General features: G+C 43.7%; 3 protein-coding genes across 5 annotated transcripts in view; 1 reads left to right on the top strand and 2 right to left on the bottom strand.

Moving 5' to 3' along the window:
* Positions 1 to 23,823, top strand: part of SAE1 (SUMO1 activating enzyme subunit 1) — a 79,538-nt gene that overhangs the window by 25,485 nt on the left and 30,230 nt on the right. For all 3 annotated transcript variants that reach the window (XM_036302861.1, XM_036302862.1, XM_036302863.1), the window contains exons 4-6: positions 2,071 to 2,213; positions 3,489 to 3,588; positions 16,595 to 16,700. In XM_036302861.1, the coding sequence (XP_036158754.1) occupies positions 2,071 to 2,213; positions 3,489 to 3,588; positions 16,595 to 16,700 (349 nt within the window). The remainder of the gene's footprint in view (positions 1 to 2,070; positions 2,214 to 3,488; positions 3,589 to 16,594; positions 16,701 to 23,823) is intronic.
* On the bottom strand, positions 18,450 to 19,118 carry LOC118652772 (60S ribosomal protein L10a-like). The gene has a single exon (XM_036302864.1). The coding sequence runs from the start codon at positions 19,116 to 19,118 to the stop codon at positions 18,465 to 18,467; it is 654 nt and encodes a 217-aa protein (XP_036158757.1). The 3' UTR covers positions 18,450 to 18,464.
* On the bottom strand, positions 19,334 to 20,438 carry LOC118652818 (40S ribosomal protein S27-like). Its single transcript, XM_036302972.1, has 2 exons — positions 20,404 to 20,438; positions 19,334 to 19,595 (listed from the first exon to the last, which is right to left on the bottom strand). Exons 1-2 carry the CDS (start codon positions 20,436 to 20,438, stop codon positions 19,334 to 19,336), a joined length of 297 nt encoding a protein of 98 aa, XP_036158865.1.

The raw sequence follows: 23,823 nt of genomic DNA, 5'->3' as shown, positions 1-23,823 counted from the left end.
AGAGAGTGTCTGATCTGGGGAAATTAAAGCGCTAATGGTGTGTGTTGTAGGTACACTAAAGCATTAGAATCTCGAATTCTGAGCTTTTTCCCAAGTAAGTTTATAAGCTGTCCTGTTCTGTAGGTTTGCTGTACCGCCTCAGTAGATTGAACGTGTTGCCAGGTGGATCCAGTATGTTGGGTCTGCTCTAGCTGTGAGTTGCTGTCTTTTGGTTTATTCTTTGGGCATATGTCCCCCTAGACCAGGTTTCATCCTTGGTGTTTGTCTTCCTTCCAGAATCTTTGCACATGGCTTTGATACATATTATTGCAAATGTTTTCTCCTGAAAACTTAACAAGTTGGTGATTAATTTCTGTAGCAGAGTCATTTTTTTGGTTAGAAATACCAAACTACAGCTTGTGTTTTGTCTTTAAAAAGAGCACACCTGATCTTGGTCTGTCTCTCTCACAGCCACTTTGACCATGTTGCCATGGATATCTAGACAAAATCACTGTAGTCATAAGCCAAATGAGGCATATCCAACCTCACTTGGTTTCTCTGCCAAATCTCTGCAGAGGTGAAAGGACAAGTTAAATTCTGTTTCAGTGCCTGTGACCTTTCAGACATGGTTCCTTGTACCCTGCAAGAAGCTTGAAAAATTGTGAAATAGTCACAGATGATCTACTTGTTTTTTAAATGAAAGGCCCATTATACGAGAGGTTAGAATTCGGGTTGAGTAGTTTGTTTTTCACGCTGCTATATTTCATATGCGCATCTGTTCAAATATGGGCTTGAAATGATGGATCATCTGTGCATTTTGTCCTTTTTTTCTTTTTAATTCATTCTGTTTCATAACTCCAGATATTGGCACATTTTCCATGTGGATGAAGGTCTTCTCTTCATTCCTTTATTCATAGCAACCACATTTGATTTATTCTAGGTGTCCCTCAACCTTCTAGCAACTGGAAGCTTTGTTAGAACTGAAGTGTGGGGCCAGTTGCTTGTATAATGCATGTGCACGGGGCAGGCGAGACTGCCTCACGGGCCATGTTTGACTGGTCCGGAATTGGGTTTAGCCACTTGTGACTCTGTATGTTTCCATTTGGTCAGTTGATTGCCTGTTCAGTCGTGGTCGTCTCACCTTTTTAGATTTGATTTTTCCTTGGGAGGCTGTGTCCTCTGAATGACACTAGACGCACGTATTTCTCCATGAGTGTTATTTCAGTAGTCTGCCTGCCAGACAACAGCAGAGAGGTTCTATCAAATGAAAATATCCTTTTGTAATTTATTCTCCAACTTTCTATGTTCAAATGAAAAAGGTCTACATTAGAAGTTATCTTCTTGGCCGTGATCACAAAGCTTCTCCAGAAATGATGGTGTTTTATGCCATGAAATTTAGCCATTTCCAATCCCTTAACTTATTGGAATAGAACCTACAGGCCTCAGAGCAGCATTGATAATTCCACTGAGTGAATCACCAGTTCATTGTCTAAGTCTGAATGGAAGGTCACTTGGTCTATAACCCTTTTTTTTTTTGTCCTTAAATTCAGATAAAGTTTTCACATGGAAAAATAATCTCAACAGGACTTGGTTATCTTTTTTATCTTAACACATTAATCAAAAGAAGGGGGAAAAGTGCGCTTGTATTTAAACGTGACTAGGGGTCAATTTTAAAAACTGGTCTTGCTCCTTGTTGTAGCTTATTCAGATTTTAATATATTTAATCACTTAGAAATAACTTACACTTGGGTTATTAGTGTCTTTTTCTTTTCATGGAAACCCATGAAATGTGGTTTATATGTGTTCATGGATCAGGGGAAACAAATTCATTAAATGGCTTTTACTTTCTAGTTAAACACATTTCATTTTGGTTGCAGAAAGTAACCGTCTCATAATTTACATTTTCTACGCACTGAAACCTGCAACTTTTCTTTTGTCTTCTAGCCATAGGATCCAAGGAACCTGTTGTACCAGTTTGAAACTGGCTTTAGACATGCCTAGTGAGACTGTTCATTAAGATTTATTTAGACATCAGGACAATGATTCACGGTTTGCAGAACTCACACCCAGCCAATTTCTTTCTTTCTGCAGGTATGTCTGACTTGCTGCTCCAGGGATGTCATAATTAAAGTTGACCAGATCTGCCACAAAAATAGCATCAAGTTCTTTACAGGAGATGTTTTTGGCTACCACGGATACACATTTGCCAATCTTGGAGAGCATGAATTTGTAGAGTAAGTGTTGAGAGAGGAGGAGAGAATATAACATTTTCAAAGTGTCATTTTACTCACTGCTAGAAAATGAACCATTAAGGAAAGTCTTTTACTATAACACTTAGAACATTGGGAAGCCAATTCATTAACAGCTTCTGATACATAGATTGTGTGTTCAGCATTGTAGGAAATGGGGACCTTGCCTTCCACAATGATGGTCTAATTTAAAGCATAAAGAAAGCAGTGTTCGAGGCAATTGAAGTACATCACCTGGGGATTTGATCACTCTGGATTTCAGGGGGTGAAGCACGCTTTTAGGGAAGACTTCTTTGGATTGTAAACATTTTTGTCCAGCTTAGCAGGTCAAACTTTTCAGGTTGAGAGATAGTAAAATTAGTACAAAATATGTTAGATGGGCAACCCTGGAGGCACACTCAGCCAAAACCTGCCTTGGAAATAAAAGGCTCCATGGTCCAAAGACTGCTCTGTGCAACCAGCAGCCCTGTCCTCTCATTTTGAACACTGCGGTTGCAGACCGTGGTGATTCTCACATGATGGGACCTGCCATGTTTTGAACTTGTAGCTTCTAGATGAAAGATGGTACCAGTGTTGTAAAACTACATGAGTTGGGGTTTTTTTGGTTGTAATTTTCTGACCACTGACACCCCCTCTCTGCCATGAGATGTAAAGATTGAGAGGTAAAGAGAGTCCCTGCTGTGTGCAGGTGAGCTTCCTATCAAGTCAAGAACTTTCTTTAGTTCAGCTTCTCAGGCAAGTCACTGAAATTTCTCTGGTCTGCAGGTTTTTTGCCTGTAAAATTGACATGGGGGAAGGACAAACATGTTCAGGATCTCCCATAACTGCAACGTTTTGTGGCTTTAGAAAATCTAGTTCTTTGGACACATTATAAATGAATAACGAAGTCATAGAGGAAAGCAGTCCAGATTATTTTAATGTGAGTTCCCCATGGCAGAGGGGAGGGATTCAGTTAGAGTAATTCATGATTCAAGTGGTACGTTCACAAAGTTTATTGAGAGCTTACTAGGCAGTATGCTAAGAAATGTATGTTATTTCTCTTCTTACAAGAATCTTTTGTTAGCAGTTGTTACTCCCACATAGTGGGTGACTGGCTCGTCAGGTATTCGGTGGCCAACCTGTGATTTGAACCCAGAACTGTTTGACTCCAAAACTTTGGCTCTTAACCAACATCCCATTCTGTGAGCTGGTAATGCTCTATTTGTTCTAACGGCGTGATTCGTAGAGTAGAACTGGATTCCCTCCCTTGTTACCCTCTAGGGAGAAGACCAAAGTTGCCAAGGTCAGCCAAGGAGTAGAAGATGGCCCTGATACCAAGAGAGCAAAACTGGATTCATCTGAGACAACTATGGTCAAAAAGGTATGTGTACTGTGGGGGGAGGGTCATGAACACTGAGCCTCATGGGAACAGGCAGTTACAGTGGCATAGGAGGGAAGCCAGCATGGGGGGCTTGGAGGGAGGGTCTGGGGAGACTGGGCCAGTGCTTGTCCCATTTAAAGGGGGGTAGCTGCTGCTTAGTGCCAGCCAGCTGAGCTAGGAGGGGATGTGTGGATCCAGGATGCCAGATGTGATTTAAAAATATATATATATTTTATTGATTTTTACAGAGAGGAAGGGAGAGGAATAGAGAGTTAGAAACATCGATGAGAGAGAAACATCGATCAGCTGCCTCCTGCACACCCCCCACTGGGTATGTGACCGTAACCAAGGTACATGCCCTTGACTGGAATCGAACCTGGGACCCTTCAGTCCACAGGCCGACGCCCTACCCACTGATCCAAACCAGTTAGGGCGTGATTTTTTTTTTTTTTTTTATAAATACATTTTATTGATTTTTTACAGAGAGGAAGGGAGAGAGATAGAGAGTTAGAAACATCGATGAGAGAGAAACATCAATCAGCTGTCTCCTGCACACCCCCCACTGGGGATGTGCCCGCAACCAAGGTACATGCCCTTGACCGGAATCGAACCTGGGACCCTTCAGTCTGCAGGCCGATGCTCTATCCACTGAGCCAAACCGGTTTCGGCGTAGGGCGTGATTTTTAAGACAATCAGAAATGTGGCTCAGTAGTTGAGCATTGACCTGTGAACCAGGAGATCACGGTTCGATTCCTGGTTAGGGGCACATGCCCAGGTTGCGGGCTCAATCCCTAGTGTGGGGCATGCAGGAGGCAGCCAATCAGTGATTCTCTTTCATCATTGATGTTTCTATATCTCTCTCCTTTTCCCTTCCTCTCTGAAATCAATAAAAATATACTTTAAAAAAATGTAGATTTTTTTTTTTAATGCTCTGTCTCAAACTTTTTAATACTGGCAACCTAGTCACCAATGTTGTTCTTGTCAACAGCAGAGGCTAAAGAGAACATGTTTACAGGACTTATATGGTCTGTGGGCCACCAATATGACTCCTGGTGTGTGTAGTAATATCAGAAAGACTGTTTTTGAGCAAAGGCCATGAATTTTTTTTAGTTGATTTTAGAAAGAGAAACATCAGTTTGTTGTTCCACTTATTTATGCATTCATTGGTTGGTCCTTATATGTGTCCTTACTGGGGATGGAGCCGCAACCTTGGTGTATCTGGACAACCCTCCAGCCAACTGAGCTACCCAGCCAGAGCCAAAGAGCATTACTTTTGTTTTGTCTGTTGTTTTTTTTTATTTTAAAGAAAGGTGAGATTGGTAGACAATTTAGTAAGGTCCTAAGTGGGCAGAAGACAGTTTAAACTTGAATTGTTTTGTTTCTTTAAAGCTTTGTTTTGGTTTCACCAAATCTTTCAAGAACAAAGGCCTCAAGGTTGGCCAATGTTATCAGGTGTATACTTTTAAATTTATACTTAGATTCTACTTGGAATTGGTGCGGTAATTTAAATACATTTTCTAAGAAGAGTAGTGGAAAGGGAATCAGAGACGCTGGTTTCTAGCTGGCCGTGGAATCTGAGAGGGAATCTTGTGGTGGGAAAACCAGGTGAAGTGGTCAGAATTGGTTTTGTCGAACTGAGAGGAAAGATACGACCAAGCCCATATTTACTCTTTGCTTTGTAGATTTAAATGTTGAGAAAGAAAAACAGCTGGTCAGAGCATTGAGTTAAAATTGCTCTAAAGGGGGGATTCTAAGAGCACAGAAACCACAAAAGAGACTGCAGAAACCACAGAAGTGGAACTCTTCAAGTTTCCAGCAAGGCTTCGCTGGAGATTTTCTCTTTCTTGCTCTTTATGTTTGTACTGGAATAGTTTGATGCTGTGAGTGTGATACAGAGGAATTATTAAGCCCTAATTTTAGTGTCTATTCATAGGACCATAATTATCCTGAGTGAACATTGGTGTTTTGGCCAAAACTTGGGTCCTTTTCTTTCTTCCTTTCTTTCTTCTTGAGGCCCAGTCAAGCCTTATCTGAATAGCACCGTGAGTTTGGTGGGGGGAGATAAATTGTTAACTAAGGGAGGAGTACAAAAGCAGCTTTGTGGGTGCTGTCAATTTATAAATCACACCCTCTTACAAGTGTGACACTTGGCCTTGGTGTGAAGGGTTTTATGGCTTAAGGGCTTCTTTGATTGAGGCGGGTCTTTCACATTCAAATAGAGAGTGCCTGGCTTTGTTAGCCCTTCACAGCTGGAAGTTTCCCGGGAGTCACTTCTGGTGGTGCCCACTGGGGCTGATCTGGAAACCTCTTTTGGGAGCCACTTTATCTAGCTATGAGGAGAATGCGGCAGCCCTGACAGGCGCTGGGAGGCCTTCGGGTACCATTCCTAGGGCTCTTCAGTCACAGAGCTCTTTGTGCAGCCCCTTCCTACATGGGGCCGAAGTTGAAGGTATCAAAATATGCCCAGCTGACATTGTTAGTCAGCTGTTTCCCTTGGACAATTCAGGCCGGGATTCCAACCTCGAGCCCTTGAGGTTGCGAGGCATTCAGTGCATTCCTCATGACAATCCCCGGGATGCCAGACCCTGCCTTTGTGCGGCCTCCCCACGAGCGCGGTGGAAGGACTGGGCTGCACGGTCTGGGCCAGGACTTCGTCACCCTGTACCGACAAGTGTCCTCCGTTTTGGCAGAGACCGCTCTGAGGTGTGGAAGTTTTCCTCCAACTCAAAAATCCTTTGATTCAGATTCTGTCCTTTTGCCTAAATTGTATGGAATCACTAGTTGGGTTATGCTCAGAGTGCAGGATGGGGGTGGGGAAGCAGCCACTTCCTGTTTCCTGTGAAAGGTTTCTGGTGAGGGTCCAAATGTTGTAAAGCCACTTTTGCTTCAAGGTACGCATTGTGCTCCTAAATTAGAAACAGTTAAAAAACAAAGAGGGAAAACAGAGGTTGTGGTTTTCACACCGTCTAGGAAGACACGGGGCCTTTCTAGCACATGTGCATCATGATAAGTACAGCAGCAGGGAAGTCCATAGCCCGGAGACGGGTGCTCAGTAGTTTGTTTGCTTCCTTTGCTGCCCAGGAGAAGTCGTGTAACAGATTTAATCAGAATTGGGTCTTGGGCACAAACCTGATGCACAGTGGATGCAGGAGAGAGTACAGTAATGGTTTTGTGGCGAGGAAGTGTTAAGAAAGTTTCCCAGAGGCCTGACCGGTTTGGCTCAGTGGATAGAGCATCGGCCTGCGGACCAAGAGGTCCCGGGTTCGATTCTGGTCAAGGGCGTGTACCTTGGTTGCAGGCATATCCCCAGTGGGAGGTGTGCAGGAGGCAGCTGATCCATGTTTCTCTCTCATCGATGTTTCTAACTATCGCTCTCCCTTCCTCTCTGTAACAAAAAATCAATAAAATATATTTAAAAAAAAAAAAGAAAGTTTCCCAGAGAAAGAGTTGTTAGAATTGGCGTGTGAAGGCCAGTTTGCCAGGCGCTGAAGCCAGGACCAGTCCTAGGAAGCAGGATCAACCAAAAGCACAGATGTGACTCGGGCTTTCCTCACTCCAGAACAGCCAGCTCTTTCTGTATCTTTGAGTTGCAAAATGCCTACTGTGTGCCAGGCAGTGTTTTGGGTGCAGGGAATCACAATCCTGTTGTCACCATTCACAGATGATGCTGAAGCTAAGAAAAGTTAAATGACCTGCCAAGGTCACACAGCTCTGTGAGAGCAGCAGGTGGGAGAGCGCAGACAGAGGCTAAGGGCACTGGCTCACCCTAGGACTTACAAGGTGATTCCCCTGGGAGTGTCTAGGATAATGGGAACTGTTATGAGGGTGGTGGGATACAGTATTGTTACCATTCCCATTTGCTGCTCATGTTTCTTTATTGTTAGGGGCTGCCAGACAGGAGTAGATGCGATGGTGGTTACTTGCCCTGGGCCTAGTCGCACTTTAAAAACTAATCATAAAGTAGGATTTGTTCATGACATGCTAAGAAATGCAGATTTAGTTTTACCTCTGCTTCTGAAAATAGAGGGTGACTAATTTGGGCACTGTTAATACTCCTCTCATGAATTAGTTGTGAAATTCCACGGTGGAGAAGTGATTCATTATTTTGATTCCCCCTTCCTGAGCAGTTTGTTGACAACTCAGTCATCCTCCTCTCACTGCCATCCTTAAAGAAACATTCCTCATGACTGACTAGCTTCATTCCTCCTCTTTATGTGGCATCTTGATTTGTAACCATGATTACTCTTCAAATCACTTGTCAGTGTCTCTCCCATTAGAGTTTAACCTCCATAGGGGCAGTTTTGTCCACTGCTGTACTCCGAGACAGTGCCTGGTACGGTCATATCCAGGAAATGTCTGTGCTTCCTGCAATACAATACGATAGCTTTAGAGCAGATTATTGTCATTTAAAAAAGAATTGTTGAATTAACTTTCTCTGTGATCAACTAAATGGATTAACTTTGTAGTACATGAGGTTTCATAATATTGATTTTTTACAGAGAGGAAGGGAGAGGGATAGAGAGTTAGAAACATCGATGAGAGAGAAACATTGATCAGCTGCCTCCTGCACATCTCCTACTGGGGATGTGCCCGAAACCAAGGCACATGCCCTTGACCGGAATCGAACCTGGGGCCCTTCAGTTCGTAAGCCGATGCTCTATCCACAGTCAGGGCAGTTTAGGTTTCTGAGCTAAGCCAAGAACAAAATTCCAAACAGGACAAGGGGCTTGGCTAGAAATCCGTAGAAGTCATTGAGTTGCCTAGACCAGAGCCTTCAGGCCCAAATGCTGCTAATTGTCAGAATCACTTGGTTTGGGGGAGGGGTGGCAGGGAAAGGCAGGGTGCAAACTGCAGAAAGGTTGGTGGAATTCAGATAGCAGGTTTTTTTTTAAATCTGATGGTTGTAAAGTGTGGGGTGGGTGCTGGTGGTGCCCTGTCTCACAAGGGGAAAGTTTCTGGGCTCTAGGGGTGAGAAAAGAGGGTTCTTCCTAGAATCCAGCACAATCCTGTGTGTGTGTGTGTGTGTGTGTGTGTGTGTGTGTGTGAGAGTGTGTGTGAGAGAGAGAGAGAGAGAGAGAGAGAGAGAAGGGGGGGAGATATGCATAAAAATCATGCCACATCAATGCAAGTTTTGGGACATAACAATAAAACACTATTCAACTTAAAAACAAAAACATTTCCAGTACTATTGTACTAATCTGTGTGCTTCTCTCTCCTCACCTGGCTTGCAGGCATTTGTGTGGACTTAATGTACCTGAAAGGGCGGATATAGCCCTGCTTGGCATGGTGTTTTATCATGTGTTCGTAAGTCTAACTAGTGGAATAGAACTTATTGTGTGATGTTGTAGGTATAAGTCAAGAAGGATATAGCTAACCATGTGCCCATCACCCAACTTAGAGCATAAAGCATTACCACTGTGGTGAGGGCTCACCCCTGACGGTCTCTCCCAACGTAATTAACCACTGTCCTCCATCGTGGTTCTCCCTCCCATGCATTTCTTCTACTACGTATGTATTTCCCAGCAATATAGAATTGTTTGGTGTGCTTTTTAACTTTTTAAGGATTGATTCATATTCTGTGAATGCCGCCACCTGCCTTTTAAGAGCAGTGTTATATCTCTGTAGTTCCCGGGCTTCCCCGTCCATGTTGGTAGCCACTGGCTACATGTGGCTATTGAAATTAGTTAAAATTAAATAAAATGAAAAATTTGCTTCTTTAGCCTCTCTAACTATATTTCACACGCTTGGTAACTACACGTGGCTATTGGCATCCGTATTGCAAAGACAGAAGATGTTTCATCCTCACAGCAAGTTCTCTTGGACAGCACTGCAGGTCTCTCTCTCTCTCGCGCGCGCGCTCTCTCTCTCTCTCTCTCTCTCTCTCTCTCTCTCTCTGTCTCTCTCTCGGCTGTAGGGTATTTGTTGTATGAATAGATCACTATTTATTCTGCTGTTTGATGGGCATTCAGTCTGTAAGTTTTGCTGTTACAAATTGGGTGGCCACAGTCAGTGTTTCGTGGGTGTAGCTAACCTCCTTGGGCACCTGTGTGCTTTCTCCAGGGCAGATACTTAGGGTGAAAATTGGGATGTGTGCATCTTCACCTTCATCAGACCCTGCCTGCTAAATTACTCCCGAGTAGTTTTATCCGTTTACCTTTCAAAGCCAACAATGTACAACAGTAATGTGTGCTAGCTTCAGGCCCTTTTGCCACTCTGTGAAGTGTGAAAACTGTCTCCGGTTGTGGTTGTCATTTATTAGAGTGCTTTGTTTGTTTGTTTGTTTTGAATCATATGAGCCGTTTATTCCAATACTGCTGGCAGCATGGGAGAGCAGCAGGTCATCCACAAAAATCTGCTGTTAGAGTGCTTTTTAAAAACTACAGTCTCCCATGAATAGGTATGGAAAGTAGACCTAGAAACCTGTAGTGTATTGTTTTTTAAATAAGGTATGCATATGTTTCTTTTTTTAAAGATATTTTTATTGGTTTCAGAGAGGAAGGGAGAGGGAGAGAGATATAGAAACATCAATGATGAGAGAGAACCATTGATTGGCTGCCTCCTACACTGGGGACTGAGCCTGCAACCCGGGCATATGCCCTGACCAGGAAGCAAACTGTGGCCTCCTGGTTCATAGTTGAGCCAAACTGGCCAGGTGAAGTTTGTAGTTTTAAAAGTTGTTTTGGTGCTGATTTATATTCAACTTTATTTATTTATTTATTTATTTATTTATTTTAAAATATATCTTATTGATTTTTTACAGAGAGAAAGAGAGAGGGATAGAGAGTTAGAAACATCGATGAGAGAGAAACATCGATTAGCTGCTTCCTGCAGTTTTTGGTAGTTTTTAAAATCTGATAAAACTTTGTTTCCTCATTATGATAGCATTCCCAGCATACTGCTGATGGCTTGATCTGTGTTTAAAGCTCATTAAGAAGGGTCTGGCAGTCTGTATAAGGCACTAAAGGTCACTAGGCTGACTACATGACTTATCTTTTGAGGTCAAACAGACCCATTGACCCACTGGGGATGTGCTCGCAACCAAGGTACATGCCCTTGACCGGAATCGAACCTGGGACCTTTCAGTCCGCAGGCTGATGCTCTATCCACTGAGCCAAACAGGTCAGGGCTCAACTTTATTTTATATCCAGAACTATATCATGTTACAGATGTTCAGCCTGATTTAAAAAGTAAAATTTATTCACAATCCCAGGCGGGGAAACACAGAACAAGTTGAGAGAATGTGAACCCTGTTCCCCTGTAAGGACTATAACATTCTTCTCAGAACACTTTCTGTGCATGTGTACTTAATAAAGCTGGAGTACTAATTCATATATATGAATACTTATAAGGCATATAATGAATGACCTAATATGTATGACATGTATTGTGTTTTGCTTTTTTTATTCAATGTGTTTTTGGGCGCACTCCCGACTTACATCTACTTTGGAGAGCAGGTGTACATTGCCTTGCTGTGATCTGTTGAACCAGTCTCCTCTTACATGGGCAAGGTCACTGCAGTTTCCCACACTTCTAAATGGCCTCGCACAACCCCATAACTTGATGGCTGATAGGCCATGTGGAGAATTCACCTTTTATATTTACTGTTGGGATTTTTGGCAAATGAGAAGCAGCTCACAAGTATTTATTGAAAATCTAATCTATTCGGTGCTGTGTCTTTCACTGTGGTCCCTACCTCCGGAAGCTATAAGAGTGAGTGTAAGAGGGCTCGTCACTAGTCTTAACTGAACTATGAGATTGAAATCCTTAAGGCTCAGGATTTCCCATGAAAGAGTGGATAGCAGAGGCGAAGCGTTAAGCATTCTAGTCAGAGGGGTCCAGGAGCCAAGGGAGGAGAAGTGGAAGGGCCACATGAGATGTGGAAGTTACCGTCTTAGTGTGTTCATTCAGGTAGATGGATGCTACTGCTCAGCAGACACTGTCCTGGGCGCTTCACCTGAAAGAACCTTCATTCCCTGAGAGCACAGTCGAGTGTGTTTTCTCTATAAATTCAGTGCCGGTGAGCTGAGTGACACAGGCATCGCCTCTTGCACCTGAACTACTATAAATTAGGTGACTTGGTTAAGTTTTGTTTTATTTTTTTAATATATTTTATTGATTTTTTACAGAGAGGAAGGGAGAGAGATAGAGAGCTAGAAACATCGATGAGAGAGAAACATCGATCAGCTGCCTCCTGCACATCTCCCACTGGGGATATGCCCGCAACCCAGGCACATGCCCTTGACCGGAATCGAACCTGGGACCCTTCAGTCCGCAGGTCAACGCTCTATCCACTGAGCCAAACCGGCTTCGGCTTGTTTTATTTTTAATTGTTGTGAAAGTCGATAGTAGACTTTTGGTAATTTGGAAAACAAAAAAGGACATTAGCCCTGGCCAGGGCTAATGGTTAGTTAGAGTGTCAGCCTATGCACCGAAGGGTTGCAGGTTTGATTCCCGGTCAAGGGCACGTACCTGGGTTGCAGGAGCCTTTCCCTTCCCACCCCCAATAAGGGTGCCTGCAGGAGGCAGCCAGTCAATGTGTCTCTCACATCTGTGTGTCGATGTTTATCTCTCTCTCCCCTTCTCTCTCTCCCCCCTTCCCTCCCTCTGCCCTCCCTCTTCCCTTTCCACTCTGTCTGAAAAGCAGTGGAAAAAATATTCTCAGGTGAGGATTAACAACAACAAGGAGGGGGGGGGCATTAATTGGAGGCAGGCTGGAGTAACACAAGAAGCATTGAATAACTGTTGTGATCCGAGAAGGGTAAAAAACCAGGCAGCTGGTGGTAGGAATTTGGCCTGTCTCTTAAGAGCCCTGCCATTAATATGGCTCTGCTTCCAACTTTCAAATTCTCACTTCCCCGGATAAAGACTCCGATTGGTCAGTCTTGGGCCATGGGCCCTCCACTGGCTCTGTCACCTGTGGCTGGAGGGCTAGTACATATTACAGATAGGGCCACTGTGGGCCTCCTCCCCAGATACCAGGGAACATCCGAAAAGTTGTCTGCCACAGTCAGGCCTGAGAGGTAAATTCATTTGCCTGGGGTCACAACTTAGTGTCAAAACTGGGATGGTTCTGTCCTTAGACTTTGGGAGGCAAAAGGGCCTCTGTCCTTGGCCCTAGTGCTCTAGAAGGTCCCAGTTTGTCCTCCTTCCAGCTCTTCCTCTCATAGCGTGAGGATTCCATGGCATCAAGGAGATGTGTCCACTGGAGCCCATAGCTTCTGCCTTCAGTTCTAGACCACATTCTGGACACCTGGGACCCTGGAATTTTCTACCCAGACAACCCAGGCTTGCTTCCCAGGCATTTTTGGGCTTCCTCCCTGAACTGCCTCTGGAGTGCTGACTTTACCACAGTGTCTACATGCCTACGCCCTGGGAAGGAATTTGGTGGGAAAGGACGAGCTTAGAGGACAAAGCTAAAAGAGAAGGGAAAACTGGGGGACAGCTTTCCCGGTGCACCTCGTCCTGGCAGAGAACCCCAAGGAGTGTGAGAATCCCAAATTTGAACCTGATCTTCCAAGATGGCTGTGGAGAAGGTATATTTATTAAGGCAGGAGAATACAATATCTTTGACTTAGTAGCTTGCTAGTTTGATTTATAACTAAACATGTAGACGTGATATATGGGTTTTCATTTGTACTCTTGTCCCAGTGTTAGAGGTGGGGCTGAGACTAAAACACAACTTCTTTTTCTCATTCATTATCCAATAGTGGCCTAACGGACCAGTGGATTGTTAGCATTGTTCCCGGTGAGGCAAACTACAGAACCTCTGAATTACGGTCTTGGTAGTTTTTCAAATCTGATAAAACTTTGTTTCCTCATTATGATAGCATTCCCAGCATACTGCTGATGGCTTGATCTGTGTTTAAAGCTCATTAAGAAGGGTCTGGCAGCCTGTATAAGGCACTAAAGGTCAGTAGGCTGACTACATGACTTATCTTTTGAGGTCAAACAGACCCATTGACCCAAAGGTTTGAGGGCACCGTAGACATCTTGTTTACCAACTCAGAGGCAGAAAGCCATCTTAAAACCTTGACTATTGCCTGGCCAGTGTGGCTCAGTGGTTGAGCATGGACCCATGAACTAGGACAGTGATGGCGAACCTTTTGAGCTCAGCATGTCAGCATTTTGAAAAACCCTAACTTAACTCTGGTGCCGTGTCACATATAGAAATTTTTTGATATTTGCAACCATAGTAAAAGTGTTATATTTTTGATATTTATTTTATATATTTAAATGCCATTTAACAAAGAAAAATCAACCAAAAAATGAGTTCGCATGTCACCTCTGACACGTGTCATAGGTTTGCCATCACTGAACTAGGAGGTCATGATTCAATTCCCGGTCAGGGCACCTGCCCAGGTTTCGGGCTTGATCCCTAGTAGGGGGCATGCAGGAGGCAGACAATCGGTGATTCTCTCTCACTCTCTCCCTTCTTGTCTCTGAAATCAATAAAAACACTTTTTTTTAAAAAACCTTGACTGTTTTGCCCTGACTGATGTGGGTCAGTTGGTCATCCTATGCACCAAAAAGTTGTTGGTTAGATTCCCGGTTGGGGCACATACCTGGATTGTGGGTTCCATCCCAGGTCTGGGCATATATGGAAGGCAGCCCATCGATGTCTCTCTCTCTCTCTCTCTCTCTCTCCCCCCTCTCCTCTCCCCCCCTTCCTCTCTAAGCGTGTCTTCAGGTGAGGATTAAAAGAAAAAGTAAACTTCAAGTGTGTTTAATCTTCATTAACAATTTGGAATTTCATTTATAATATCCATTTTGGTCCTTAGTAAGCTATGTAAATTGCCTGGTAGCTGATAGATCTTGGTTTAGTAAGCCTCCTAAATTATACTCTTGTTGTTTTGAGTCAGTCTCTCTCTCTCCCTCTCCCCCCCCCCCCCCCCGCCTGTCTGTTTTAAATATCGAGGGGGGTGGGGATTTGTACGATGCCGGGGTGTGTGTGTGTGTGTGTGTGTGTGTAGAGAAAGAAAAGAGAGGACCCATACCTCTGTAAGTTTGAAATTATTTATACACATCCATCTTAAACCCAGTAAAAGTAACCAGTACTGAGAACCATTTTTTCCTGAATTGTCAGAGAGTAAGATGCCAACATAATGCCCCAACCATCATTCCCAGATATTTCAGTTTGTATTTTCTCAAACAAGTCATCCTTCATAACCACAACCCAGCCATCAAAATTAGGAAACTCATCCAGTTACATCATTACTGTCTAATCCTCAGACCCCATTCAAGTGTTGCCAGTTGCCCCAGTCATGTCCCTTTGGCAAAGGGTCCAGTTCAGGATCATGCGTGCATCTAGATTTTCATGGCACTTTTAAAGATTACGAGCCAGTTAGTCTGTAAAATGTCCCTTAGTTTGGGTTCATCTGATGTTCCCTTATGATTAGATTCCAGCTACACATTTTGGCAAAGATATCATGGTACGGATGCTTCTCATCACGTTCTGTGGTCTGGCGCATGATTTCCATATGCCCTTTACTGCTAATGTTCACTTTCATCATTTGAATGAGATTATGTCTGCCAGACTTCTTTGAATACAATTCCTCTTTCCCTGTGTGACTAATATGTATTTTATAGAGAGGTATTTTGAAAATATGTAAATATCCCATTCCTCATTAAACTTGATTAATTTTAGGTCTGTGGACTAATAGATTCTAGTTTATTTTAAGTGTTGCAATCTATTATTATTTCTTTTTACCCTCAAATTGTTCCAGATTTGACCAGTGGGTACTTCCTTAAGCTGTGTCCTGTTTTCTGTTTCATGTCCCCATCATTCTTTGAGCACTTCCTTGTTTCAGGGAATTGCATCTACATTTATTTCTTTATCTGTCCATACATTGAAAATGAGTTTATCCCCAAAACCACAGACTTCGTTCTAGTTTTCTCCCCATATTTCCAATTCTCTTCTCTGACATTGAGAAGCCTGGCTTCCCAGAATCTCAGTATATTTACTAGTTGCAGCCAGTCTGTGGATATAGTCATTCTCTCTCTGCTGTCCCTGGGGAAGCCCTTCTTATCATGCTCTGTCTCCTCCAGCCAGGTCCCCAGCTCCTCTACACACACTCTCTCTCTTTCCTGCCCTTCCTCAGTCCCAGTACATGACTTTGGATGGAATTGTTCAGGAAAGGGAAACCATTTTCTCATTCATATTTAATTGTTTACATTTTAAAGTATATATTATGGCATTTTCCAAGATTATTTGGTTTAGTTTAATAGGTTTTAGCCATACTTCCCCTACCACAGGGCTTTTGCCAATGCCATTTCCATTTCCATAGCCTGCAGCTTTCGTTTCATCCCCGTTGTTCTTTTTTCTTTTTATAGCTTTCTTTCAAAATATATTTTATTGATTTTAGAGAGGAAGGGAGAGGAAGAGAGAGAGAGAAACATCAATGATGATAGAGAATCATTGATTGGCTGCCTCCTGCATGCCCCCCACTGGGGATCGCAACCTAGGCATATGCCATTGGCCAGAATCGAACCTGGGACCCTTCTTTCCCCAGGCCAACGCTCTATCCATTGAGCAAAACCAGCCAGGGCCCGTTATTCTTTTTCTTGCTGTTACTTATTAGTATTGTCATCCATCAGCAGCAGCAAACATTCCTCTACTGAGAAACATTTATTAATTTTTGTTCGTTTTTATTTACTATTAAAAAAAACTTTTATTGAATATCTCTAGACACATATTTTTCTTCGCTTTTATTTCTGTAGTGTAAATGCAACCAGTAAAAGAAAGAACCAGAATGGTATTAGGGCTTTTGCTTTGCTCTGTCTTCCTTCAAGGCAGGGAGTATGTTATTCATTGCTGTGTCCCAGTGCCCAGAGGAGCACTCAGTAAGTGCTTAATAAACGTTTATTGGATTTGAGTGGCCTCAGCTTCCTTTAATGAACAGTAAACCTTAGATAATGACATTTCTCTCAATGGTGAAGAGCTGTACTGCCTTGTGAGTTAAAGCCGGGCATAGTTTATCCCTGAGCTGTTTTGCCTTTTTTTCAACAGAAAGTGGTCTTCTGCTCCATTAAAGAAGCCCTGGAAGTGGACTGGAGCAGCGACAAAGCAAAGGCCGCTCTGAAGCGCACAACTTCGGATTACTTTCTCCTTCAAGGTGAGGGCTCGAGGCTTCCGGGGAGCCGGGAGCGCCTTGGGCTTTGATTTCTGCATATGTGGCTGCAGAGTCCAGATGGTTTCTTGATATTCGCCCCCGAGTTAGGTTCCTCTTTAGTTGATTCTCAGGGGCCACACATCTGAGTGAATGGAGACGAGGACCATCATGGAGGTCTGGTTTCTTAATCATTTTTGCTTTTTTCAAATCTCTTTTTTTATTTGTTGAAGTGACCTACCCTCTAAAGTTGATCCTGAGATAACAGTGTCATAAATCAAACATTTTCTCAGCACCACTTTTCCCTCTACAGAGTTCTTCCTTGGCCCCCAAACCAGTTTTCCTCTCCTGAAAGGTCTCCCTCTCTCCCTCCCTCCCTCCTTACTGGGGCGGAGGGTAGGGGGGCGGCAGGGGCTGTTAGCTAAGTATTGTTTGGCTCCTTCTGCTTGGCACTTTTAAGTAATTTTTTTAGTGTTGTTTTAAAAATAATCACTAACATTGAGTGCTTAGCTTAGCACAAGCTGTGGGGCTAGATACTGTTACTAACCCTTTTTTACAGACAAAGAAACTGAGGCACAGAGAGAGAAAGGTGACTCATTCTCCGTTACACTGCAAGCACATGTAAAAGTACCAGTTTGTTAATTAGTGTAAAAATAGCTCATATTTACTGCAGAAAATGCCAGAAAAGTAGAGAGAGAAAAATCACCTTGACCTTCTGGGGATGTGCCTCCCAACTTACTTCCTTTTCCACGCCCCAGTTCATGTAGCACAGCTACGGTATTGGAGGCCCTCAGTCACCTGTCCCAGGCACCATGTGTTCACCCAGGCCTGCAAGAGTCAGTATCTCTGCAGAACCATCACCCTTTTGCAGGGAGACTCTGAGGTGGAGATGTAGCTTTTCTTTGTAAAATCTACCAAGCATTTTTGGTTGCATTTAGACAGTATTTGGTCTTCTTTCCCCAGGGAAGAGAGGGGAGCTGCATCCCTCTTCCTTCCTTCCCTTGGTCTGTGCAGACTCCAGGAACTCCCCCTCCAAGTCAGCACAGACGAAGTGTGTGCTAGCTCTCCAAAGGGAAATACATAAAGCTGTATAAAGCCTCCTTAATAAACTAGTAAGGAGATCAGACAGGGCTGAAGTTTATCTTTACATTATTTATGAGTAAAGCTCTTCCCATAGTAATTAATGGTGTTGACCCAATTGGGGACAAGGAAAGTTGGGGGATGAACTATTTTGAAGCACGTAATATCCATTTGTATAGAAATAATGAAATGGGTTAAGTAGGAATGAGTCTTTGCATGTGAGCGTAGGACTCAGAAAATAGCCCCTTTAAGGACTGGGGCAGTTCAGCAAGGAAGTGCTAACTGGAGTCACAGCAGCACCCTCCTGCCTGGAGTTCAGAGAGAGCAGCGGGTCAGCCCTTTGGGAGAAGCTAATTGCTCAGTGCCAGGCGCATAGAAAGCCTCAGTAAATAGTAGTTGTCCTTTTGCAAAGGTTTTGGGTATAGCTGCTGCTTATAAATTAGTCATGCTGGTCAACTGGTATTTGAGTTTACCATGATGTGGTGATTCCCGACCAGGGGCAGTTTTGCCTGCTAGACTGCTTGGTGGACTAAGTAAGGTTCTGGAAGTAAAGCGACATACTCTTATGTTCTCATCCCCTGGTTCCTGCCAGCAGCTTAGAGACCTCAGCTTGTAAGCATTAAGCTGACTCTGTGAGCACATCAACTCATTCTTTTTTAACGGTGGCAGTATGGTTTATTAAGCTGGGCCTTAGTGCAGGCGCTGGGGCTTGCCCCTGGTGCTCTTCATGTACAAAGCCTGAACGTTCTGCCAGTTCTTTTTGAGCAATGACACCAGGAAATTGACAGCTAAGTGGATGTTGTACACAAGCTCATCATCTGTCATCTTCACATGGCCAGCAGCCCCTGCCAGACACAGCACCTTCTTCATCTGGAACTTGATTGTGGTTTTCACTTCATCGACTTTGGCCACCATGTTCTCATTGTGGGTCAACAAGGAAGGGAACTTGCCAGCCTTATTCAGGCCTGGGCCCAGGATTTGTGAGATCTGCTTGATCAGAGACTCGGAAGCCAAAAAGGCATCGTACTTCTTGGCCAGCTTCTTGACCAGTTTCTTATTCTTGTTGAGTTTCTTCAGCGCCTCGATGTCCATGTGCGGGATGTCCACGGCCTTGGCCTCATCACAGTGCTGCTGGTCCCCCAGCGCACACACGGAGAAGTTGGGGCGGGGCGTGGACTTAAGCCTGACGGTGCCCGAGAAGCGTTTGTCCTTCTGAGGGTCATAGTTCTTCAGGCTGATCTGCAGCTCCACTGGCTCCAGAAACTTCCAGCGCTTGTGCTGGTTCCCGTGCAGGACCTCCCGCACTGTCTCGTAAAGGGTGTCGCGGGAGACTTCGCTGCTCATGGTTCCTTGCGCTGCAAAAACCGGAAAAGAGCTCTTTAAAAAATTTTTTTTTCCATAATCAAAACTTTATTGAAAAATTGATACCAAAATAGGAGATCACTGTTGTATACTTACAAAATTAAATGTAATTACATTATCCTGGTAGATTAACTAGAATTACTAAACTGATAAGGCTTTTTGTGATACAACCCAAATTCAGGAAGCTGTGTGGGTCATTAGTGCTGCTTTCTTCTAAATGAACACCCTTCCGTGAGCCTAGCCTTTCCTCCCGTCGGCGGGCACAACACTGTTGAGCAGCCTACGCACAGAACCGCCGTCGGAGCGTGGCTGAACACCGTGGTGATCTTGTAGCAACCTGCACATTTTACATCCATAAAAGAAGAATTTGGACTTTGAACTAGCCGTTTCTTGTTATGTTTTTTCTTTCCCTCTTCCAAGGATGGGTGTAGTAAATCTCGCCAAAGGCATGTTGATCCTCTCGCAGGCACAGCCCGTCCCTTCCCGTCCTCTCTTTTTAATTTTTACTGTTTTACTGATTTCAGAGCAGGAAGGAGAGGGAGAGAGATAGAAACATTAATGATGAGAGAATCATTGATCGGCTGCCTCCTGCACATCCCACACTGGGGATCAACTCTGCAACCCAGGCATGTGTCCTGACCAGGAATCGAACCATGACCTTCTGATTCATAGGTTTACACTCAAACACTGAGCTACCCTGGTCGGGCACCTTATTCTCATGTTCAGAGAAATACTTATTTCAGTTTTCTACTCAGCCATTCATAGAACTGAGATTCTCCTGTAATTTGACCTTGTTGGACTTATGCAGGACATAGCAGCTTCCACAGGTGAACTTGCCTTCTGCCAAATACACTTGCCATCATCTGTCTTTGTGACCTTGGGCATAGATAAGTCAGTTTGCCTCTTTAGGATTTTATTTCCTCGCCTATAGAAATGGGAGGACTATGATAGCCAGCCTCTCTCTGAAATCTCTTCTCATTCTAAATAGTCAGTGAAAGTGTGTCTTGTTTTTCTGTATTTTTTATTTTTATGCTTTTAACAACTTTATTGAGGTATGATAAATAAACAGAAAGTTTACCCATTTTAAGTGTACAGACAGGTTTTGTGACCAGTCTCATCCTGAAAGTCACATAAATCGTTTTTAGTTTTTCCCAGTCCTGGGAATTTGTTCCCCAGACCTTTCTAGGAATGTGACTGATCCACCTGCCTCAGGAATTCCTAGTGAGGACAGGTGTTTGGCTGTGATGCGCACCTGAGAATACCTTACAGGGAACCTGCCTTGGTTTCACCATTGGCGGACATAGTAGGTGCTTGGTAAGTGTTTTTGGCATGAGTGGCTGGTATTCCTTATCTGGTCATTTACTCCACTCTGGAGGGAGAGCAGCCGGCCCACTGGTGACCCCGCAGGATCCTCTCACCTGTCTGCTGCCCCGGGCACCCAGCAGGCTTTGGATTCCAGTGCCGTCCTGGCCCCAGCCCGCCTCACATGTGGATGGCTCTTACTGCCCCGTCCACGATTCAGCGTCTGGGGAAGCAGCTGCCCTGCGTCCATGTGCGTGTGTGTGCCTTGTTTGGGTGCTGAGTGTTTTTCCAGTTTACTTACTAAGATAGTGGCCAGACTGAGCGCTTCCTGCTGCATTTTTCCACTATCTTGAGCGTTGGCCTCGCCATCTGTGAGCAAAAGGTCTCATCTTTTTATTATTCTCCCATGGCATGTTGCAAAACATTAAGCATGAGCTGGTTTCCTGTGGCAAAAAGTTGACTTTGATTTGTTCTTTTTGAGGTTAGTGTGAGTTTATCATAACAGGAGTGCTAAAAATATCAGGTCTGGTATGGAAACAGCATTCAGTTACCAGCATGAACAATAACAGGCAGGTTTAGTCCAGAGCAGGAAGAAATGGACTTCATCTCAAAATGAGAATTACTTAGTACAGAGTCCTTCTTCATCTCTGTTCTGAAGACTCATGGAAAAGAACCTAGGCCATCTTTGAGCCACAGGGTTAAAGCTGCAAATAATCTTAGACCAAACATTTTTGAGCACCTTGTGTTGTGTGCCAGATCCCGTGCCTGGGAATCATCAGAGGAGGAAGAGGAATTCTTGTTGCCAGTGGAAAAGACAAACACAGATCATTCTGCTTCTCTCGAGGAGCGCTGTAACAGGGCAATGGAAAAAGCTGTCGTGTTGTGCTGGTCTGTTTTTCAGTGTGCGGATTATTTCATAATCAAAAGCAAACTCTGGGAGCTCAGGGAACTGAGGGTGTGGCCATGTTTGGGAAGTTGGAAAGTCTTCATAGAGGAGGAGACTTCTGAGCTGGGTGTTAAAGGCTCGGTATTTGCGAGGCGGTGAAGAGAGGCGAGACCGTTGCCGGCAGAGGAGCAGACGTGTAGGCAAGGCAGGCAGCACTGCTAGCACCATGTCCCCGTGAGACTGGAGCTGGGTGCGAACTGGCCAGAGGAGATTATCAGGCCCTGCTTTTAGGCTTTTTATATTACAGCCAGTGCTTCTCTGGGAACATTTGTAAAATACAGATTCCCTGGTTCTCGCTCAGATTGACCGAATCAGAATAACTAGGCGTGGCTGGCATTGCCTCATTTCTGTAAAGCCCCAGGTTTCAGAAGGGTCAGCCAGTTAGCGGGAGACCATTGCCACAGGAGAACGGAACTCACGTCTGGTGTCAAAGCCTTGATTTACTATTTTAAAAAATTTTGTGGACTCAGACACTAGGGTGGTGGGGGCTTGCCCTTGGGGGTGGGAGTGGCCGGGGGGGTGTTCACTTGGGGGAAAACGGAGACATATGTAATACCTGAAACAATTTTTAAAAAAGGGTTTTAATTAATTTGATAGAAATATCGATTTGTTGTTCTACTTACTCATGCATTTATTGGTTAATTCTTCTATATGCCCTGACTGGGGATCAAATCCACAACATTGGTGTATTGGGACGATGCTCTAAATGAGCTTCCCGGCCAGGGCTGATTAAGTCCTGTGTGTCAAATGGCGGCATTACTACAGGAAAAAAAGGAACTAACCCATGTACTAAAGAGAAAAAACTATAAACAAATACTGAATTCTGGTTAGTAGGTTTGTTTTTCACAGTGATATGGGTTAGTAATTCTGAAACTATGTATTCTAGAATTGAGCAAATAAATAGGTAAGTACAGGGTGGGGGCAAAAGTAGGTTTACAGTTGTAAGTATGCGAAATGCAGTTTATTCTTGTTTTAGTGATTAATTATTATTTTCCATACGAGCAACTGTAAACCTACTTTGCCCCACCCTGTGTATTGTGGATAATGTTTGTTTGTTTATTGCCAGAAAAAGGAGTTTCTCTAAATACGGAAAGTGGGAAAGGCTAGAAGGAACCCTGTGGGATTGGATTGGAATTAGAGTCATCAGGTGAAGCCATGGTTTTTTATTTGTAGCTATAGAAATAGTTGTGTGTATGTATGTTTTCACATTTATACATATATATTTTCTAGCACTTGTTGAGAGGGCTTAGAAGCAAAGACACTCCAATAGCAATGAACCCACTTCATACCCAGATTATAATTGTTAGTATCCAAGAAAACAGGGATCCTTGGAGAAATGGTTGATTCTGGGGCTGGGGTAAGAAAATTATAGGTGAGCTTGGAATGTCTGCTATGCCAGAAAATAGGGAAGTGCTCAAAGAATGGTGGGTCATGTCAACAGGACCCAGGAGCCAGCTTTTTGGGCCAATTAAAGGATCAAATAAATAATGGTAGTAATAGATTATAACCCATAGAATAAAATAAGAACCCATGAGTCTACACTGACAAGTAAATAAATGGGGGAAAGGAGAAAGTTCTTTTGTTTTACAGTAGAATAATAAATGAAGCAGGAATGGTACAGATAAAATATCTGTATTTTCACCATAGTGCTAAAAATTATTTGTCAAGAGTCATTGATGGATGCTAAAACTAATGGGAAAGTGTGCTGTAAACAGGACAGTTGTCTCCTCCCATGATGCTTTATTTATTTATTATTTTTAATCCTCACCAAGGATCTTGTTTCCATTGATTTTCAGACATAGTGGAAGGGAGGGAGGTGGATGGAAAAGAGAGAAACATCGGCGTGAGAGAGAGACATCGATTGATTGCCTCCTGCATGAGCCCTGACCAGGGCCTGGGCCGAGGAGGAGCCTGCAACCAATGTACGTGCCCTTGACCGGAATCAAACCCAGGACACTTTGGTCCACAGGCAGATGCTCTATCCACTGAGCCAAACCAGCTAAGGCTAAAAATACATATTTTTAAATTTATTTTTATATTTCGTTTTTAAATATACTTTTTATTGATTTCAGAGAGGAAGCGAGAGGGAGAGATAAGAAACATCAATGATGAGAGCGAATCATTGATCGGCTGCATCCTGCATGCCCCACACTGGGGATCGAGCCCACAACCCAGGCATGTGCCCTTGACTGGAATCAAACCTGGGACCTTTCAGTCTGCAGGCCGACACTCTATCCACTGAGCCAAACCAGCTACGGCATATATTTTTTTTATTGATTTCAGAGAGTAAGAGGGAGGGAGAGAGAAAAACATCAATGAGAGAATCATCGATAACTGCCTCCTGCACACCCACTACTAGGGATCAAACTCGCAACCTGGGCATGTGCCCTGACAGGGAATCGAACTGTGACCTCTTGGTTCATAGGTTGATGCTCAACC

This window comes from Myotis myotis, unplaced genomic scaffold, assembly GCF_014108235.1.
Source record: "Myotis myotis isolate mMyoMyo1 unplaced genomic scaffold, mMyoMyo1.p scaffold_m19_p_34, whole genome shotgun sequence".
Taxonomy (NCBI): domain Eukaryota; kingdom Metazoa; phylum Chordata; class Mammalia; order Chiroptera; family Vespertilionidae; genus Myotis; species Myotis myotis.
The sequence above is the reverse complement of the archived record's forward strand: the minus strand, read 5'-3'. Positions and strand labels throughout refer to the sequence as shown.

Coding starts and splice junctions, on each gene's coding strand:
- LOC118652772 (XM_036302864.1), bottom strand. CDS start 19,118: ATGAGCAGCGAAGTCTCCCGCGACACCCTTTACGAGACAGTGCGGGAG.
- LOC118652818 (XM_036302972.1), bottom strand. CDS start 20,438: ATGTCCGCCAATGGTGAAACCAAGGCAGGTTCCCT. Junction 19,596..20,403: donor GAAACCAAGGCAGGTTCCCT/GTAAGGTATTCT, acceptor TGTGCCTGCGAG/AGGATCAACATGCCTTTGGC.